This window comes from Chiroxiphia lanceolata, chromosome 19 (genome assembly GCF_009829145.1).
Source record: "Chiroxiphia lanceolata isolate bChiLan1 chromosome 19, bChiLan1.pri, whole genome shotgun sequence".
NCBI classification, from domain to species: Eukaryota; Metazoa; Chordata; class Aves; order Passeriformes; family Pipridae; genus Chiroxiphia; species Chiroxiphia lanceolata.
The window spans coordinates 6,894,790-6,913,559 of record NC_045655.1 but is presented as its reverse complement, the minus strand read 5'-3'; the positions used below and the strand labels follow the sequence as shown (position 1 = coordinate 6,913,559).

Here is an 18,770-nt window from a genome sequence, read left to right as displayed (position 1 = left end):
ATGTGATGGAATATAAAAGCTTATTCTGTTCAAAACCAAAGATTTCAGTTGACAGTTAAATCATGACATATCTACCCTTAAATTTGTTATTCAATAAAATATATTGAATTTACTGGTTATACTGGTGTATCTGTATGAATATATGATAGGGAACAATATTAAAGACAATTTAGGGGAATTATGAGCTGTGAGATTTGGCTTATTGATAATTTTTTTCATAACCTGGCACACTTCAGTATCTCAGCTCTGATGTAGATTTCCCATTGATGTTTTGGTTTGTTTGTTTTTTTTCATGGGGGATTGTTTCCTCTTCAATTTAGAACTGTTACAGTTTAGAATTCAAACATTTCTATCTTGGAAGTTCCCTCTAGCTCTTTCTCAAGTATTTTGATGTGGGTTTTGTGCTTCCCTGTTACCTTTATTCCAGACGTCAGTGTTGAGTAACACTAATGAAATTCAGTAGCAACAGTAGGACCATGCCAACCTCATAGTTCAGTAAACTGAAGTAGAGAACTGCTGTGGTTTGTCGTGTAGGAAACCTGTGACAAAGCCACAATTGCCATTTGTGTACCTGGCAGCTGCTTTTTTAGTCAAATTGCCTTAATCAGTCACTTAGCAGTAGCTGATACTTTTAACATTGTGTTATAGCTTAGTCACATGTTACAAACTCATTGCTGACCTGCATTCCAGCTTCTTTCTCCTCTAAACATTTTTTACCTTTTTCTGTATTTGCTTTTATTAGCTCATTCCTAGAACTGAAAGCAAATACAGTGCTTTGAATTCTTCCTCAGTACTAAATGTACAACCTACTGCACAATTAAGAGTAATTATTTTTTCCACTCTGTTGCTAGTGAGGTGCACATTTCCTGGAGTTCTTTCTTCCAGGTGAATTTTATTCTGAGCCAAAAGATTTTCATTCTCTTGGTTTCTCATGTTATTAAAATAAATCCAGTTTAAGGGAGCATTTCCAGGATGTTGCACTGGGTGGCAGTGCTTTGCTTTGAACTTTGTGTTTTAAGCCCTTTTGCACATTGTCTCCTCTGGCATTACCTGTTGTTGGGGTACTTCTCACACACGAGGTTTCAGCATTCCTTGCACTTCAGGAACTAGTAGCATCACTTTAAATTAAATCAGGATTTTAGTGGCAAAATCTGAAATCATGGCAATGTTGGTGCCATCCATAACTTTTAGAAGCCACTTATTTAACCCAGGAGATCTTTGCTCAGCTGGGCATGTGGGGATACTTGGCCTTTAGGTGCTCCTGTCCAACAGGCCCTCCCTGACTGCACCTTACCTTGCAGAGAAGGCATCTGCTGCTCACAGAGAGGCCCTCCCAGGTCATCTCCTGGAGCAGGAAGCCATGAACCACATCTTCCTTGTCTGGGAGTGACATGAAGTGGATCTCTTCGTCATGAGTCTGAAAGGTAAATTTGTTCTTACCTGTAAATGATGGTTCTGCTAGTTCACACTATGCCAATCCAGACTGCAGAGTCACCTTCCAGCCAGCAGAAAAATAAGAGTTAACACTTCTATAGTGCTTTTTGAGTTTGGAAAAGCACTGTGCAAACCTTGATTGATTAATGAGGCAGAGGAGAGATGAAGGCAGATGGCTGTCACAGCCCTGGTTTATCCAGTCCTCCTGCCTTAAGAACATTCATAATGAGTGAAAAAAGCCAAGATGGTGCAGTGTGTAAACCATCCCTCAGGACAGTAACGTTGTCTGGCATTTCAGTAGTGATGCTGCACGGGATGGCTTCCTTCTTCACAAGGCTGAGCCATATGGATTGGTGTAGGAGAACTAGCAGAACCAATATTTTCACAGACAAGGACAAATTTAACTTTCTGCTATTTCCCTCTATACCAATCCACGTTCTAGAAATAAAAATTTGTCACGTTCCCATTATGGGTTGATGTCAGGAGAAGTGTTCTGATATACTTCTCTCTCTGAATCAACTGAATAGATGAGCAGGCAGTAAAATATATTTCAATTGACTGCAGCTGGATTATGAAATTATTCAGCACTGCTATTTTTGATTGTTTGGCCTCATCTGTATCTCTATACAAGGCAACAAAATTTGCTAAAACGTGCAGTTTGAGAAGTTTATTTCCCCAATTGAATTCAAAAAGCTATGTGTCAACTTAGAGATGATAGTGAATATGGGATTCATATTGATTAAGAAGTTGTATCTGCATATTTTGTGTGTGAAAATAAGCCATCATCTTCTGAGTTGGATATTTCTCTCTTTCTGCCAGTTGGCAGAAGAGCTCTGTGGTCCAGACTGGTGTAGATGGGACATAGCAGAACATGAAGAGACCAGGCTTCAAGACTAAAAGCTGGCATTCTTGCAACAACTTACCTTTCCTTTAGTAGTTAAAATTAGTTAAAGTTTTGCATGCCTAGCCTCAATACTAGTGATGGGTTTCCCTTATAACTAGCTTTTAGTGCTGCTAGTTGCTATTTCTGAGTGCCAGCAAAATTCCAATACTGTGATTTCCAGTCGTTCAGGATTAAGCCAGATTTCTTCACCTGTGGCTCTCAGCAAAAATTCTGTGCAGTTGGAGGCTATTCCCACAGAGTGGTCAAGTTCTCTGGGTTTGCAAAGAGCTTTGTAAATGAGACACAGTGTAGAATACTCTACTCACTGTCTGCAGAGCCAGAGCATCCCTTCAGTTGTCCCTGTAATAACTGGATAATCTTTGAACTGGTAACAATTTGTTTTTCTGAGAACACCTTAGAATTTATATGACTCTTGTTCTAAAATACCCCCGATGTGAATCTTTCTATTGGTGGTCTCAAGTTTAATGCAGACTGAGTCATTTTCTATCTTGTTACCAATAAAACTTCAGTTGAGTAACTGTTAAGGTTTTAGATTCTTCAGCACTGTGCATTTCTGATATCTCTGCAATACCATTTTCAGTTGTCTTTTCATGATGCCCTGTTCAACAAAACGTTCTTCTTGAGATAGCAAACTAAATGTAATTTCTATCACCGGTTTCTACAGATCCTTAGCAGTTGATCAAGCTTGTCTCTCTTTTTGTTACTAACACATTCCTCACACAGGACTGTGAGGGGTCTTGCTGTGTGTTTCCTTCTGGTGTTCATTAAAAGGGTGCCACTCAGAGCCTTCTGTTCTTTTTGTTTGCTTGATGGAGCGATCACTTGCGGGTGATGATGTGAAAGCCTGTTCCTCTGAGAGGATGTGAGCCAGTGGGTGATAAACCCCACCATGATAAATCATGAGAATAGACCCAAGAAATAACTTCTAGGCATTTTTTTCAGCCACAGTTCTGATTTACAGAATTTAAAGATTTTGATGTCTGTGCTATAGGTATGAATTTAAAGTAACGTGATTTTTTTGCAAGTAGAACCGCAGAGGAATTTTACCATTCCCAGTGAAATTGGTAGTTTGTACCTCGTTGAAACATAGTAGAATAAAGCTGACTTATATGTACAATTTGTGCTTGTGCTTAACAGATGTTTAAACTTGGAATTGTATAGGGTTTTTTCAATAAATACACTGTAATAATTGGATCCAATTACAAGTAGGTTCACATAGAAAGAGTGTTTTCTAAACATATGTTTGTCATTTTTATATTGATTGTTTTGTCTTTTTAAGTCACTCATAAAACACTGATATAACAAGAAATAATAATTTTCATGTGGTGAACTGGTGACTTTTTAACCCCAACCTTAAATGACAGGCACCTATGGGGACGTGCTGGGGTGATATTGCAGAAGGAGTGCGAGTGGAGGTTCCAAACACTGACTGCAGCCTACCTACCAAAGTCTTCTGGATAGCTGGAATTGTGAAACTAGCAGGTAAATACATTTTATTTGAAATTATTAAAATAAGCAAAAGAACTGGGTGAAGGGAGCTAATAACTTGGTGATCACCTGGTTACTGTAGTGTTGACACTGGTCAGGTTGTCAGAGCTGTGTCAGTAGGTTGTATATTGTAGTGCTGTCACTGTTACAGTGGCTGCAGTGATGCTTGAGAATTTCTGTTCTTGGTTTGGTTTGTTTTTTTTTTTAATATTGCCTCAGAGCACAGTAAGATCAATGCAGAGAAGGTAGGAGATTGTATAACAGCTGGCAAGTAACCTCGTTATACAAATCACTTGTCTTGGTAAAAAGTTTAAAATTCAAGGTCGCAGATCTAAGATATGAAAAAAGAGATATTGTGGGTAATTAATTTTGTCCTCCTACATGTAACTTCTAAAGGTTTACAGTTCAAGAATTTTAATTACAATTGACTTACATGATAGCACATGCATGTTTATCAAAGTAATCCAGTTGTGCTTTAATCACATGCAGAAATGTGCCATAGAAAAGCATCCTATGAGAAGTTATAGTCTAGAAAACCAATGTAATATTCATCATGATTTGTAAAGAAATCTTAATGCATACTTTATTGTCTTGTTTAATTTTGGTATTTTTTTAAGTGGGATTGCTTTCTTTTCAGGCTACAATGCCCTGCTGAGATATGAAGGCTTTGAAAATGATTCAAGTCTTGACTTTTGGTGCAACGTTTGTGGGTCTGACATCCACCCAGTTGGTTGGTGTGCAACCAGTGGGAAGCCCCTAGTTCCTCCTCGAAGTATGTAAATAGTAGCCTTATTGATTGATACAAAAGTCTCTTTATTAAACTAAATTTGCTCATGGTCCAGATATCAAAGTATTCTTTTAACATAACTCCTTCGACAGTTATGAATAAATAATTTTAAGTTTTGGACTTGACTGATGTTGAAAGTGTTTCTTGGAGTAGCCCATCTGATGCAACTTAGGTTTTAGGATCAGGATGGAAGCAGTTCACTAATCAGTGATGGGAACATGCACTGATTTTATTGGTATTTTGTTAGTAAATTCTTTTCCCTGACCCATAAAATTAATCTTGGGTAGCGTTCATTCTCTAAAGAGGTTTTTTTCTCATTATTGTCATCCAGGCCTTTTAACAGTCATCTGGGATTTCTTCTTTACATATTCCAGACTCTAATACTGTCTCTAATGGACACAATTAAAAATCAGTGGCTTATTTTTTCCCCTTCATTTGCAACAGCCATCCAACACAAATACACAAACTGGAAAGCTTTTCTAGTGAAACGACTTACTGGTGCCAAAACACTTCCTCCTGACTTTTCTCAGAAGGTAAGGCTGATGCAATATCAATGATGTTCTATAAAAGAAATTGCAGCACAGTTGTGAAGAACTGAAATATTTTACAATGGCACATTAGCTCTTCTTATAATAAAGGTGATACAGTAGTTTCTTCCCTTAGATACAGTTTTCCTTGGAATCTCTTCTCCAGTTATGTCCACACTTGTCAGTATGTGTTTGGAAAACTGTTTTCTCTAGAAAAAAATAGTTTTCTTTAAAAACTAGTTAGTCTACTTTAATTTTAAAATACCACGTTCTAAAAAAACACAGAAAACCCAGAAGTGCTCAAGAGCTACCCTGTGATGTGTAAGAAAAATGAAAGTTTTTTTCTGATTCAGGAATGATTTCTATCATGCACTATTTCAAGAAACTAAACAAAATGTGATAATATAGCATGGATCTAGATGCAATGAAGTACATACTTTTATATGTTAATATTTTTCACCTGCTCTGGACTGGTTTTTTTTCTGGTTTTCAGTCATCTTCAGCTGTGGCAGCTGCTGTATAGTGTGCTGTATGTTTACTTACTAATCTTGGGAGATGATGATGCATATAGTTCTTAGTAGGAATATGAGACTTAATTTGTTGGTTCACAGTGCATCTAATGTTTAAAAAATAAACGCACAGAAAACCTTGCTGCAGTTGTTAATATTTATTTAAAAATTGGCTCAGTTAGAAGCCAGATTAATTTGGCATGATCTCAATACTTTGGGGAGTTCATAATGAAAATGGCAAGTGACTGATACTGATTTTTAACACAATCTGTTGTCACAAAGCGGGTTAACATCTGTTTCCATTATCTTCATTTCTTTTTGCTATGTTATGAAGAAATATCTGAGCAGCCAGTTTTAGTTACGTTGAAGATTTGTTTTCCATGCCTTTTATAATGAAGTATTTTAATCCCATTTTTAAAATGCTTTATTTTGAGTGGATGACCAAGCAAGAAAAAAAATCTTGAGGTGTTTATTGTTAAAATTGTGTCTCAAGGGAACTTGATCCATTGTTATCAACTGAACAAACTTCCATTATGTCAATGGAAAATTCATGTAACCTGTGTGAGAATTATATTAGGGGATGAACTTGATACAATTAAAACACAGTAGGACCTGTTTTCTGAAACATTTCATTGCTCCTCACATACAATGAAGTAGAAGAGAAATAATCTGTGTCGTTTCTGCAGGCTGATTAACAAGATTTGAATTAAATGACAAGTGCATCAATGCTGTGCTTTAATAGGCAGATGAATATGGAAAACCAGGGTATATTCTTACAGAATGTTCTTTTTTCTGTCACTTCAAGGTGTCTGAGAGTATGCAGTACCCCTTCAAAACTTCCATGAGAGTAGAAGTGGTTGACAAAACACACCTTTGCCGAACAAGGGTGGCAGTGGTTGAGAGTGTCATTGGGGGCCGGCTGAGGTTGGTGTATGAAGAAAGTGAAGACAAAACTGATGACTTCTGGTGCCATATGTACAGTCCACTCATCCATCACATTGGCTGGTCTCGAAGCATAGGACACAGATTCAAAAGATCTGGTAAGGTTGTTGTGTTTTGAGATGTTTTGCGGTGTTGGCTGCAAAAAGTCTGACTCGAGCAGTTCTGTCACTTCATACAACTAATGAAACTAGCTTGAATAATAATATTTAAAAATGTGTATAATGTGGCTCAGGGGTTTAACCAGTTATATTACATTCAGGAGCTTAAGTTAAAATTATAATTAGTGTATTATACAACATTGGAAAAGTCAGAGTAACTTTTAGGTTGATTTGTAATACATCAATATCTAGAAGATTCAATGATAAATAGTGGTTGACAAACTGTTAGCATACATACTGTTTGCTCTGTTAGCAAGACTTCTGAATAATATTATAATACTGATATTTCTTATAGATATTACAAAGAAACAGGATGGACATTTTGATGCACCCTCACACTTATTTATGAAGGTGAGTTTGGTAGCAAGAACGCTGTTTGCTCAGAGTTGATTGAGGACCTTTAGTTCCTGTTGTGTGTAAAAAAAAAAAAAAAAAAAAAAAAAAAAAAAAAAAAAAAAAAAAAAAAAAGACCTGAAATTCTGCTATGCCCTGGAAATGTGCCCAGCAAAAGTATTTCTGCTTTTATTACCAAATTTGACCTCCTTGACATAAGCAGAGATGATAGAACAGGTATTTCAGTCTGTTGCTTTGGCAGTGTGGGATTATGTTTTGTTCCAGACTCATTGAATTCTTTGCTTCTGGTGCTGTTCTGTGATTCTTTAGGTAAAAGAGGTTGATGCAGCTGGAGAATGGTTTAAAGAAGGAATGAAATTGGAAGCTATAGACCCCTTAAACCTTTCAGCAATATGTGTGGCAACTATTAGAAAGGTAAGAAAACAAGTGTGTTTTTTGGTAGGCAGATAGGAATCTTTTTTCACTCACCTTTGTTTAGGCTTGAAACAAGAAGCTCGAAACCAAAATCAGTGCAGTTTGTTCACACAGTGAATGTTTATGGGATATGTCCATAAATTATATACAACTGCTGTGAAAAATGTACTCATGTAAATTTGTTTGACATTAATCCCTGGGAATTCAATTTTACCTTTAATTAGAATATGCTTGTGAGATTAATTTGCAGGACAATCTTCTGCTAATTATACCAAGTGTTTTGCAACTGTTCAAAACCCAGCCTCATCTTGCTGACTTGCAGAAGTCTACGAAGACATTCTAAGGATGTCCTTGACTGAAAGGGAGGCAGTCCATGTGAGATCTGTTTTAAAAAAGAAAGAAAATATAAAAAGTAGCTTAGCAGAATTGTACAACCTTACCAGTGAGGAGTGTGGTTATGATTTTCAGTCTTTTATCTTATTAATGGTGTTCTGAATATCCTTGCAAGCTCAAGAGTAGACTGAGTTATAAAGCTTTAGAAGTAGAGCTGGTGTTCCCAAGAAAAACTAGAGATCAGAAAAAGGAAATGTTCATCTCCTAACTTTGCAGTTATCAAAGGTACGTGTGACAGTCGTACACAATCCTCGAGACAGGTACGATTTGGGGTTTTTTTTGTTAAAGCTGAATGTCCTTCTAAGTGTTCTTCCATTATTACTGAGTTCCTTTCACTCTTTTGAAACATGGCATGCTTGCTTTCTAGCCTGCTCACGCCGTTCAAGGTATTTAATGTCAAATTTTGTTTTTCTTTACAAAGGTGTTAGCAGATGGCTATCTTATGATTGGGATTGATGGCTCAGAAGCAGCAGATGGGTCTGATTGGTTTTGTTACCATGCCACTTCCCCTTCTATTTTCCCTGTTGGTTTCTGTGAAATTAACATGATTGAACTAACTCCACCCAGAGGTACATAAAGCCTTCTGACCACATTTATTTTGAATATTTCGCAGTGATATTGTATGTGCCATATGCTTTGTTACTTAACTCACTCTACAAAATCTGTGCCGCTTTTTAGGGCTTTCTCAAGTCTGAAACAAATACAAGAGCGTTACTTCAAAGTAGTCTAAAGCAGAGATAACTAACTTTTCATTGAGAAAAAGTCTAACTGAATGTCTGATTGATTCTCTGGCTGAAATAATTTGCTTTAGCTGCAAGAAATTGAGGATTCTTTAAGAATAGGAAGTATGGGAGTCATTAAAAGGGCTGTTTAAAACATGTCATTGCTTGGCAAGCCCTGGCCTCTGAAAGGATTAATGAACACTGTAAAGAATCTCAGGCTGATTAACAACAATACCAGTTAATTTTTGTGAAGACTAAACACAAACTTGAGCTTTGAGGAAGTACCATTAGGGCTGTGCACTCCCTTCTGTGAGGAAAGGCTGTGTGTCCACTGGCACATGTGCCTACAGAGGAAGGACTTTGCCTTCCTTTTCCCATTTTATTGTCTTGGTCTGACAATTGATAAAGAGGATTGTAACCAGCTGTGTAACAGCAGATGACAGTTGCTTTCTATGGATTCCCACCCCCCCCATTGTTCTCATTCTTGCAGTCTTCTACTTGTATTTATTGAACTGTTTTCCTGGGTAATAACTACAGAGATGATGTAATGCAACATGAAGGAAGTAATTTCATATCACTTTCATTGTTGTACAGTAATGACTCTGTCACCTTTGAGTAAGTGGGAAGTGCACAGATTTGGACAGATTTACTTTAATTTATTGCCTAGAAATTCATGGGCACCAGCACCCCTCCAAAAAAAATGTGGTGCAAGAGGACTTTTGTAGTAGAAGTATTTATGGGAAGCAAATGCTTGTATATCAATACCTATCAATCAATTTAGAAATAAATACGTGGAACTGAAGAGACAGAATAGCAAAAAAACTTCCCTTCTGTGATGAGACTTGACCTCTTCACTCTTCAAACATTACTTAACAATAGTATGTGGATTTTGTTGTTAGCACATTTATGATACCTGTGTGTTTCTTGTATCCTGCAGCCTTAGTCTTTATCTACATGTATGTTTTCCCTGTCTCTGCAGTGTTTCATAACAGCCCTATGCCATCAGTGAGAGGAGATTATAAATCACACGTGCAATAATCTAAAAGTCATTTGAAAGAGGAATTAACAGCAGTAAAATACAGACCATAATGCGCATTAACATTTAAATAGGATCAAAGTGATCAAAGCTCCTTAGCTCTTATGAGAGGGGTATTTTGCTGTCCAAATTATGGGATGGAAAATGGACAGTTTCTTAATTCTGACTGTTCTGACAAAGCCCACGTGTACATGTCTCATGTGTGGTGAACAATTAAAGGATTTAAATACAAATATATTGGTCTAGCAGGGGAATGTTGCATTGAGAAGAAGAGCATTAACATGCATAACTGATACATTATTACCCTTATTAATTGTTAGCTCTCCAGCTGCATCTGTTCATGCAGATATTCTATACCCAATATGAACACTCTTATCCAATTTGCATTTAGCATTGTGGGTAACTAAGTTGCTGTGAAATCTTTGGACTTTATAAGCTCATTCCTTCCAAACATCTTCATCTCTTACTGAAATCAGTGGAAGATTAAGATGCTTAGACACTTTCAGGAGGGGAATTGAATTTTGGGCTGTGAATGCTGAGTCTGGCCCTGCAGTGCTGAGCTGGGATTCAGTGGGAGCTCTCTGCCCATACATAGGTGAGATACAGATCCCCCGTCTCCCACACTATTCCCACTGCACTGCCATCTTTTCAGGATGTCCAGCACTACATATTACTAAAGAGAAACCTTCCAAGCTGCTATTGTTCCAGCTAGAATTGAGAATTGTTGAGCTAAAGCAGTTGTAGAAGTTGCCCAAAGTAAAAAGTATTCCCGAGTGTTTTATGCACATTCAGTAGAAGCTACATAGATTTCAGATATTGTTTTCTTCCCTTTATAATAGCTTTAAAAAAAAAATCCTCTGATTTTCTGTATTATTATTTTTACCCTTACTTAACTTTTAAAATATCCATGTTTGTTCTTACTGTTATGTTCCTAATAATTCAAGTGGTTCAATAGTGGAGCTCTTTCCCCACAGGAAAGACACTGGATGTGCTTAATTCAGTGATCTGTTCTGGGGCACTTATGTGGGGCATTTGTACAGATCAAGAATCTACATGAACAAAAACTTCCAGTATGAATCATTAATCTTAACATTAAATGATACCTTCTGTATTACCCAGAAGTTCATTCATCTTGTTTGTTGCAAATGGGCAACATCCAGGTGCCTGTTTGTCCCTTAGACCAAAGCTCAGAGAATGGAAGTTTCTGATGTTAATGTTTTACTTCTTTGTTGTCTTTTTAGCCATAACACAGTGCCAATGTGCTATTTTTGTTGTTATTCTTATGCACGAAGTTTGCAGTTGATGTATGAAGGTGTTGTTTAAAATTCACAGGTTATGCAAAACTCCCTTTTAAATGGTTTGACTACCTCAGGGAAACTGATTCAATAGCAGCACCTGTAAAGCTCTTCAATAAGGTAATAAAATTACACATATATATATATGTACATATATGTATAATTAGTGATTAGTAACATATAATTAGTATTTTCTTTAAATTTATGCATTGTGCATGGGGTGGACCCATTTCATTAAATACAATTTTGAAAAACTAAGACACAGAGACTCTTGGAAATAAGAACCATTTGAGTATATGGAGCTTGAATGTTAAATTAGTGCACGGTACTTGAAATATCATCAATGATATTTGGGGTTTTTCGGTATTAAGTTGACTGAAATATTTGTTTCGACACTGTGCCTAAACTATTAATTAACATGTTTATTTACTGGTGTTTGCCTTGCTTGTGTTTGCTTTTCCAGGAAGTTCCAAACCATGGGTTTCATGTTGGAATGAAGCTGGAGGCTGTTGATCTGATGGAGCCTCGCCTGGTGTGTGTGGCCACAGTGACCCGCATTATCCATCGGCTCCTGAGGATCCACTTCGATGGCTGGGAAGATGAGTATGATCAGTGGGTGGATTGTGAGTCCCCAGACCTGTATCCTGTGGGATGGTGTCAGCTCACTGGGTACCAGCTCCAGCCTCCAGCACCCCAGTGTAAGTTCCAGCTTTGTGGGTAATGGAAATTTCATGGATGCTGATTTTTCTACCCTCGTCCTTTGCAGTTTAGGTCTTCATGCGTAACAAAAATAGAAGAAATTCTTGCTAACACTTGAAAGTTCTAATTCACAGTTCTAATCAGTCCCACCTTGACTTCCAAAGTACTTCTGAGTGTTTCTGTGGCTACTTACCATTTCTCAATGCCAGATATTTGTTTGATGCAGGGGAAAAACCCTGTTACTTGTCAGTTCTGGATGATACCAGTGAGAATTTATATTGCTTTAAGACTGCCAATATATCTGCTTTACCCACTGAATTTGGTGGAACTCAGCATGAGTTCCATACACTCTGTTCATGTGCAGAATCATTTATATGGGAAGACTGTATTTTATTTATTGCATCAAGACTTGTCCTCTCAGGTCAAGTGATAATAATTGATAACTGCATTTCAAGAACTGTTAGTTGGCTTAGTTGTTTAATGAGAGGGTAATAATAGTGTTAGTAGTTTTATGCAAATGGGTTTCCACGATAAAGGTGTTCTGCCTTTGTTCAGTCACTAAGGAAAAATTCTGTAACTGTGTAGCAGCTTTGACACATTCTGAAGTGCTTTTTCCAAAATTCTAAACCTCAATTTTGAATTCTTAATTTCTTGCAGCATCAAGAGATAGCCAGTCAAGTTCATCCAAACAGAAGAAAAAAGCTAAATCGCAACAGTACAAAGGACATAAGAAAAGTGGGTGACAAAGCAGTGTTTGCACTTTTCCTGTTGTTTTAAAGTTTGTGGTCTCTCCCTGAGTCCCTGTTCTATTTGGAAATGTTTGTGTCTAAATAGGTGTTATGCTTAAAGGTGCAGTATGCCATAAAAGGAACTTTTTCATTGAGAATAACCATTTTTATAACTTGTGATAGGGTAGATGTTGCTAATAATAATAATAATAAATTGTAGGTGGACAACTGTTACAATATTTAACTCTTTTGGTTAAATAATAGACTGTGTAGTTGTACTGCCTAGTACAAAATACTCAGATATCAACACGGTTTGACCTCTGCTCTTTGTAACACAGGTGGAGGCATAAGAACCAAGTTAAGGGAATGAGAAAAAATTTAAATTATTGTCCAGCTGGTTCCTTTTTGAAACAAAAGAGTGACTTATTCACCAGGGTTTTTATATGAAGTATCTATATAAATAAAGCTTTTATATTATTACTTTCAGAAACAATAAACAGCATTGCTGGATGTGACTGTTCTTGTCACAGTAAAACGTAATAAGGACATTTTTAAGAATTTGAAGTATTCAAGTTCTTTCCACAGAGACTGATTCCCTTGGAATCAAATTATCTTGATTTATTTAGACTTGTTTCCAGAGTGGTTTTTTGTTGTGTAGAGCTAATGTGAGGAATTAGAACCTCGTCTTCCTGGTAAATTTGTGAGTGGATCTATTAAGGCCAATTGGAACCTTCTTCACTAGTCATTGGGCAAACAGCCTTTGCTTTGTTGATCTCAGGACATGAAAGAACATTGAGCAGTGAGTGCCACAGATAAAGCAGGTGTCTGGGAAGTTCTTCAACCCTTGTTGGGTGCCTCAGTCATTGCACTGTTTCTCCTTTCTGCTGTTGGAGGAAATAACAGTTAAATCCAGAACCTTCTGAGAATCTTGCAGCAGTATTTTTTAAATAGAATTCAGGTACTGAAAAAACTCCTGGTTTGTGAATATCCAGGGAAAGCTGTGAGTGCCATTACCTTAAGGTAGGGAAACGTGGCTCTGTTATTAATTAGCTTTGTGTAGGATGTGTTTTTGAGTAATTCTGGACTGTCAGAGCAGATTTTGTTCAGTAAGGTATACTAGACCATCCTGCTCTTTACCCCATCCCTCTCCTTACACCTAATACCTCTGAGAGTTTCCTCCCACCTCTTAAAGTGTGACACAAGCACTGGAAAGTGAACTCCTCTAGTGCCATAGGAAGGAGGTTTATTCTAGTGGAATTTGTTCTTCATTTCTCACTAACCTGAAGTAAATATTGGCTGTGGAAGCAAGGGAGAGCTTCTGGTAGTTTGTTTATTCAATACTAAGAAATCCTCATAATCATCAGAAGATGAGAGAACAAGGTCATGAGCAGTTCGAGTTGGCTGCCTCCTGTGTGGGGTTTTTCTAAGTAGGTTATGGCAATGAAAGTGCTGAGTCACAGGAAATAATACTAAAAAATTGTCTACTGTAGCCTTTTGTTGTTCAGTACTTGTAAAGAAAAAAAAAATAGAATGTTATTTTGTAAAGGGTTTCAGTCATAAAACTGTCTAACCCAGCAGTGGTGCTTTTGTGGTAACATGTCAGGTGACCACAGATGATTAACAAGAAACTGTGCATGTCCTAAATTAGATTATTTTTAGCAAAGAGGGGTTATTTCCACACACCTCTCATGTACTCACAAAGCAGTCCAGGATGTCACCAAGTCATTCTACTGTGTATGTATAATGATGCAGATTTTTATAACAGTGTGTCCCCTCCTTACTGAGAGCAGGGGGAGAGAGTAGCACATGTTCAGTGGGAAGGGGAACTGATTGCATCGTGAATGTTTTGTGGATGCTTTTGGGAATACTTGGGAATCACTCCCAATTCTGTTTCCAGTGGTGTTTATTTCGGTGGGTAGGGTTTTGTACCCTGTGCCTGCTGCTCAGAAGGCTATGCAGGTGAATTCTTGAAGGGTAACTTGTGAGTTTGCTTAGCCAATTAATTAATAACAAGGGGTGCAGTGTCTCCTTGTCAGCTTTCTCATAGGTGTATATATCAGAATAAAGTTACTGAAATGATAATTTGACCTTGATATTTTAAAAGCTAGGGTTCTGTAGACACCTTTCTGCCTAATCAAGCTCTCTAAAAGGCTCGTCCTGAAGTTGTCTCATAAGAAGAATATTTAAGCATGGTGGTATCTTTAGCATATATATAATCCACTTACCTTTTCAGGGCTAGGCTTTTGTTTCTTGTTGTCTGACAAGACTGAAGCATAAGCAGCCATAGTTTTGATATAGCTGAAAGCAGTGATGTTGTGTTACAGAGCTTGCATCCCTGATATCACAGAGGAATTGCCTCGGGCACAGAATGGGAATATCTTAGTGATAAAGGAGGGACGTGATAATAATTTGTGTGGGAAATGCTTTTGCAACATTTTTTTCACAAATGCAGTGTTTAATTATTCAAAGGCATTTTAGAAGTTACTTTTTCTACACATTTAAATGCTTGTTTATGTTTGTAAGGCACTGTAAAAATGGGGAACACCATTTTAAGGGAATTAAGAGCATGTATTTTTACACTAGGATTTTGGAGGTGATAAATTTTACTTGGAGAGGATTATTTCCCCAGAACCATCCTTCTGTCTTTTAGTCACAGACACTGAAACAGCTGCAGTTTCAAATTGAGCCAAGATGTCTTTGAGTGCCCAGCCAGAGCATTGGGTGTGACCATGCAGTGTAGCTGCAGCAGAAGCAGTTTACAGCATTTATATGTCATTGATAGAGTTCGAAATAAGTGGGTCATGCTGTTAAACAATGCCTTTGAAATCCTACCAGTCCTCTAGGAATCAGGGACTAAATTGTGGCTGTTGAGAGCAATATTCCCAATAATAACTGAACAGTGCCACATACAGGCCCTTGTTTTCCAGAGTGGGTGAACATGAATCGGAGCCATTTCTCAGTCGAACAGTCAGAGTTACCTGATGCACTTTAACCCAAGCGTTTATTTTAGTTTGACTTGATGTTTAGAGAGGAAGATACGAGTTGGGAAGAAACCTGTCAGTTTGTCCAGCCCACCCATGGCAGGTGAGGTGCTGAGGAGCTTCTCTGGGGATGACGAGTTGACTCCTCCTCCATATCGAGCCTTTCCAGCACAGACAGCCCCGGAGGCCTTCCAGCCTCCCAGGACTAGCCAAGAGTTCAGGCCCAGCCTCCAAACAGGTAACTGGTCACAGCAATGTGTTGCTGCACAGGGAAACCATGCAGCCTGTCATGTGCTGACTCATCAAAACTTTTTTTTGCCTAATTTTTTTTCCTTTAAATTTTAGTTGTTTTTGGTTTTGTTTTTTTTCCTCTGTTAGAGAGCTTCTCATTCTCACTGATGCACCATGTCACGGAATTAATCATAGGAAAGGGTTTAGAACAGAGCTCCTCCTTCATAGGAAGGAGGCTGCATTATTGTAGGATGCTGAGAATCACAGAATCCCAGAGGAGCTCTGCAGAGTTTTAAGATGCAAAAAATGCGCTCAGTAAAACTGAATGGTAATGTGGATTTGGGAAGAGTTGATGCAAGCAGGCCATCAACATGGATTATCTTTGGCAGAGAAAGTACACAGTAATTAAGTGACTATAGACAGTAAATAAGGATTTTTGCCTTTGTATCAGAAAAAGACAGGTACCTGTGAAAATATCTTCAGAATGTAAGTGTTACTTGAAATTTTGTGGGTTACCAAGATGGAAAATATATTTTGAACTATGTAATTGTGCATCTGTGTGAGGGAGCAGGGAAAAACTCTTAAAATTCATTTCTCAGTAAGAATGGGGAAGTAGCTTAAAATTTTGATCTCTTTTAAGGATAGCTTAATGTAAACAGTCTTCCATTATAGAAGTTCACTGCAAGGATTTAGTAGTTTTTTTCTCTTCCCTTTTCTTAATATCTATGGCAACATGATGTAGCAGGTAAACAAATTATTGCTACCAAATATGTTACAGCAGTAAAATCTGTCAGACAGACTGGATGATGCTCTCCCTGCCTGACAGTTGCCAGGTTGATAGATTTAGCTTCAGATTTGCTTGATGACTCCCTTAAACTTGCCTTAGTCTGTGTAGGCTGCTGTGTCAGCACTTTTCATTGCCAGTGGGGTACATCCAGAAAGGTTTCTCTTGTCCATGTGTTATCCATTAACAGACTGGGACACGGGAAGCTACCTGCCACCTTTAGACCCTCAGGACAAATCTCTACGCTCTTCTGCAAACCTTTCAGCACTTCTCAAGGGCTCCATTAGTTTCACTTCAGCTTTCTGCTGGTGTGTGCATGCCTCTTTTAGCATTCTTTGATGCAAAGGAGGAGCCTTGCTTGGAAGTGTTCTGGAGTGTTTGTTTTTGCACAATTGTTCTTCTCTTATTGCAGATCTACGCCTGAATTGCATTGGTGTAGTGCAAAGACATGCCCAGTCTGAATTTCTGTGTCAGTAGATCTCAGAGTTCCCATGGAGCTCCTGTGTTCTTTGGTTTCTGACACTCAGTGCTTTCTACGATCATCTGGGGGGGGACTTTTCAACATTCTGAGTTTTGGTGAGGTTGGACAGAGTCACTTTTGTTGTGATGTAGCCTTGTCATTGCCCAAAGGTGTTTGTGCTTAAATTGAAACCAGCAAGACCACACCTTTTCAGTCTAGGGAGGAGGAGAACATAACCTGATACCAGCTAGTAAGTTCAGAACATGTTTAAGATTGGCCAGAACTGATTAATGACATGCATATTCCTCGGCAACATCCACTGCCTCATGTTCCAGTAGCTGTAGGATGGATGTAGCCACAGTGCAGGGGATGTTTATATGGCTTGGCATGGAAGCAGTATAAGATCAGTAACAAAACAGGCATCTGCTCTGAAACTGCTTGTCCTTGGGAGGTCTCAGTGAGGCTCAAAACCAATTCTTTCCCCTTTTGTACTGTCATGAGCACAGGAGACAGAAGGTTTCAGCACTTCATGTTGTGTGTGTGAAGTGGTCTTGCTCTCTAGCCAAGTCATGGTGCTGCTTGAGTGTCCACCAGTGCTTGGCATTTTTCATTCATTTGAAATGATCTTTTAAGCACTGAAGTTCAACTGTTGGACAGCTTCACTTTTAAAAAGAGCCTAAAGCCAGCCTGGCAGAGGAGGAGACTGTTACCAGAGACTCACCTGATCTCTGGACCACATTGCTCCATTCTGCCTTGATATTTGGGGGGATTGAATGTCATGGCATCAGGCACAGTCTGTTGTTGTCTCCAGGCAAATCACTGAGACAATTTAAAAAGGGAGCACCTTGCCCATCTGCATCCCTTCTCCTTCAGTCAGGTGACTTCCATTAGCTTTCTTTATTCTTCTTTTAAGCGACTTGGTTCGTAGCTTTCATAAGCTTTTCTTCTGGAAGATGGTAGTTAAAAGCTGTATAACAGGGACAAATGAAGCAAAGGATCATTAAATACCTGAATGTCAGGGCTTAGGTTCAAGTTAGCCAGAGGCAATCCAAATCATGTGTAAGTCCTGTACCTGCAGAAGGTTCCTGCTTGGGGGGAGAAGGAGAAGGATGTGCCTGGTGGGTTTTAGTTCTGTGCAGCCTTTGCTTAAGGTGTCAGCAGCATATCCAAGTAACCAATTGTGTATCTTATCATTTAGGCAGCACTTTGTTGTCCTCCACAGATCAGGAATCTTGATCAGAGCTGGGCATAATACAGGGAAAAGTATTTGAGGAGGAAAAAAATGTAAGGAAGGGATTGTGGGCTGTGTAAGTGGGAGGAGGCATCTATTAAAGGAAGAGATGAGATCTTGCATTATGCTGCAACTTTTGGCATCTTTTACTACCTTAATTTTCAAATTTTATTTTCATTTAGCACAAGAGCTTGTTTCAACATAGAAGATGACATAGAATGTTTATAAAAGAATAATCAAATGGCTTGTAAGTTATTGCAGGGCTACCAGAAGCAGCAGGTTTATGGTTTGGGTTTTTTACTTTCTTTGCATATTTCTGCATTTCAAGATACATTAATAATGTGTACAAGCTTTATATTCAGTAGTTATAAGCTTTAATACTCTTCTCATTCATTTGGTCATAGAGAATCATTTATTTTTGTGTAATCAACCCTTTAACATGGGTACTGCACCTTTAATGAAAGTTTACATGTTTTGTTTTCAGTGTTCTTTTCATTGTGCTCATATTTTGGTAATTGTCACTATTCATTAATGAAACTGGAAGAGTAATTGTGACATTATTGTTATTCATAACATCTTTTTTTTATGTCTTAGATCTCATTTCTATTTTCTTTTGACAAAAGAAAGAAGAGAGAAGATGAAAAGTCAAAAAAATGTTTTGCTTGAGTGAAACACCTTCTGGGATATTAAAAT

General features: G+C 38.0%; 1 protein-coding gene across 7 annotated transcripts in view; it reads left to right on the top strand.

Moving 5' to 3' along the window:
* The window catches only part of MBTD1 (mbt domain containing 1), a 35,353-nt gene that overhangs the window by 12,140 nt on the left and 4,443 nt on the right, over nucleotides 1-18,770 (top strand). For all 7 annotated transcript variants that reach the window (XM_032706315.1, XM_032706317.1, XM_032706319.1 and 4 more), the window contains 10 exons: nucleotides 3,703-3,820; nucleotides 4,464-4,598; nucleotides 5,058-5,146; nucleotides 6,455-6,689; nucleotides 7,045-7,100; nucleotides 7,413-7,517; nucleotides 8,332-8,479; nucleotides 11,001-11,083; nucleotides 11,427-11,661; nucleotides 12,320-12,397. In XM_032706315.1, coding sequence (XP_032562206.1) covers nucleotides 3,703-3,820; nucleotides 4,464-4,598; nucleotides 5,058-5,146; nucleotides 6,455-6,689; nucleotides 7,045-7,100; nucleotides 7,413-7,517; nucleotides 8,332-8,479; nucleotides 11,001-11,083; nucleotides 11,427-11,661; nucleotides 12,320-12,397 — 1,282 coding nt within the window. The remainder of the gene's footprint in view (nucleotides 1-3,702; nucleotides 3,821-4,463; nucleotides 4,599-5,057; nucleotides 5,147-6,454; nucleotides 6,690-7,044; nucleotides 7,101-7,412; nucleotides 7,518-8,331; nucleotides 8,480-11,000; nucleotides 11,084-11,426; nucleotides 11,662-12,319; nucleotides 12,398-18,770) is intronic.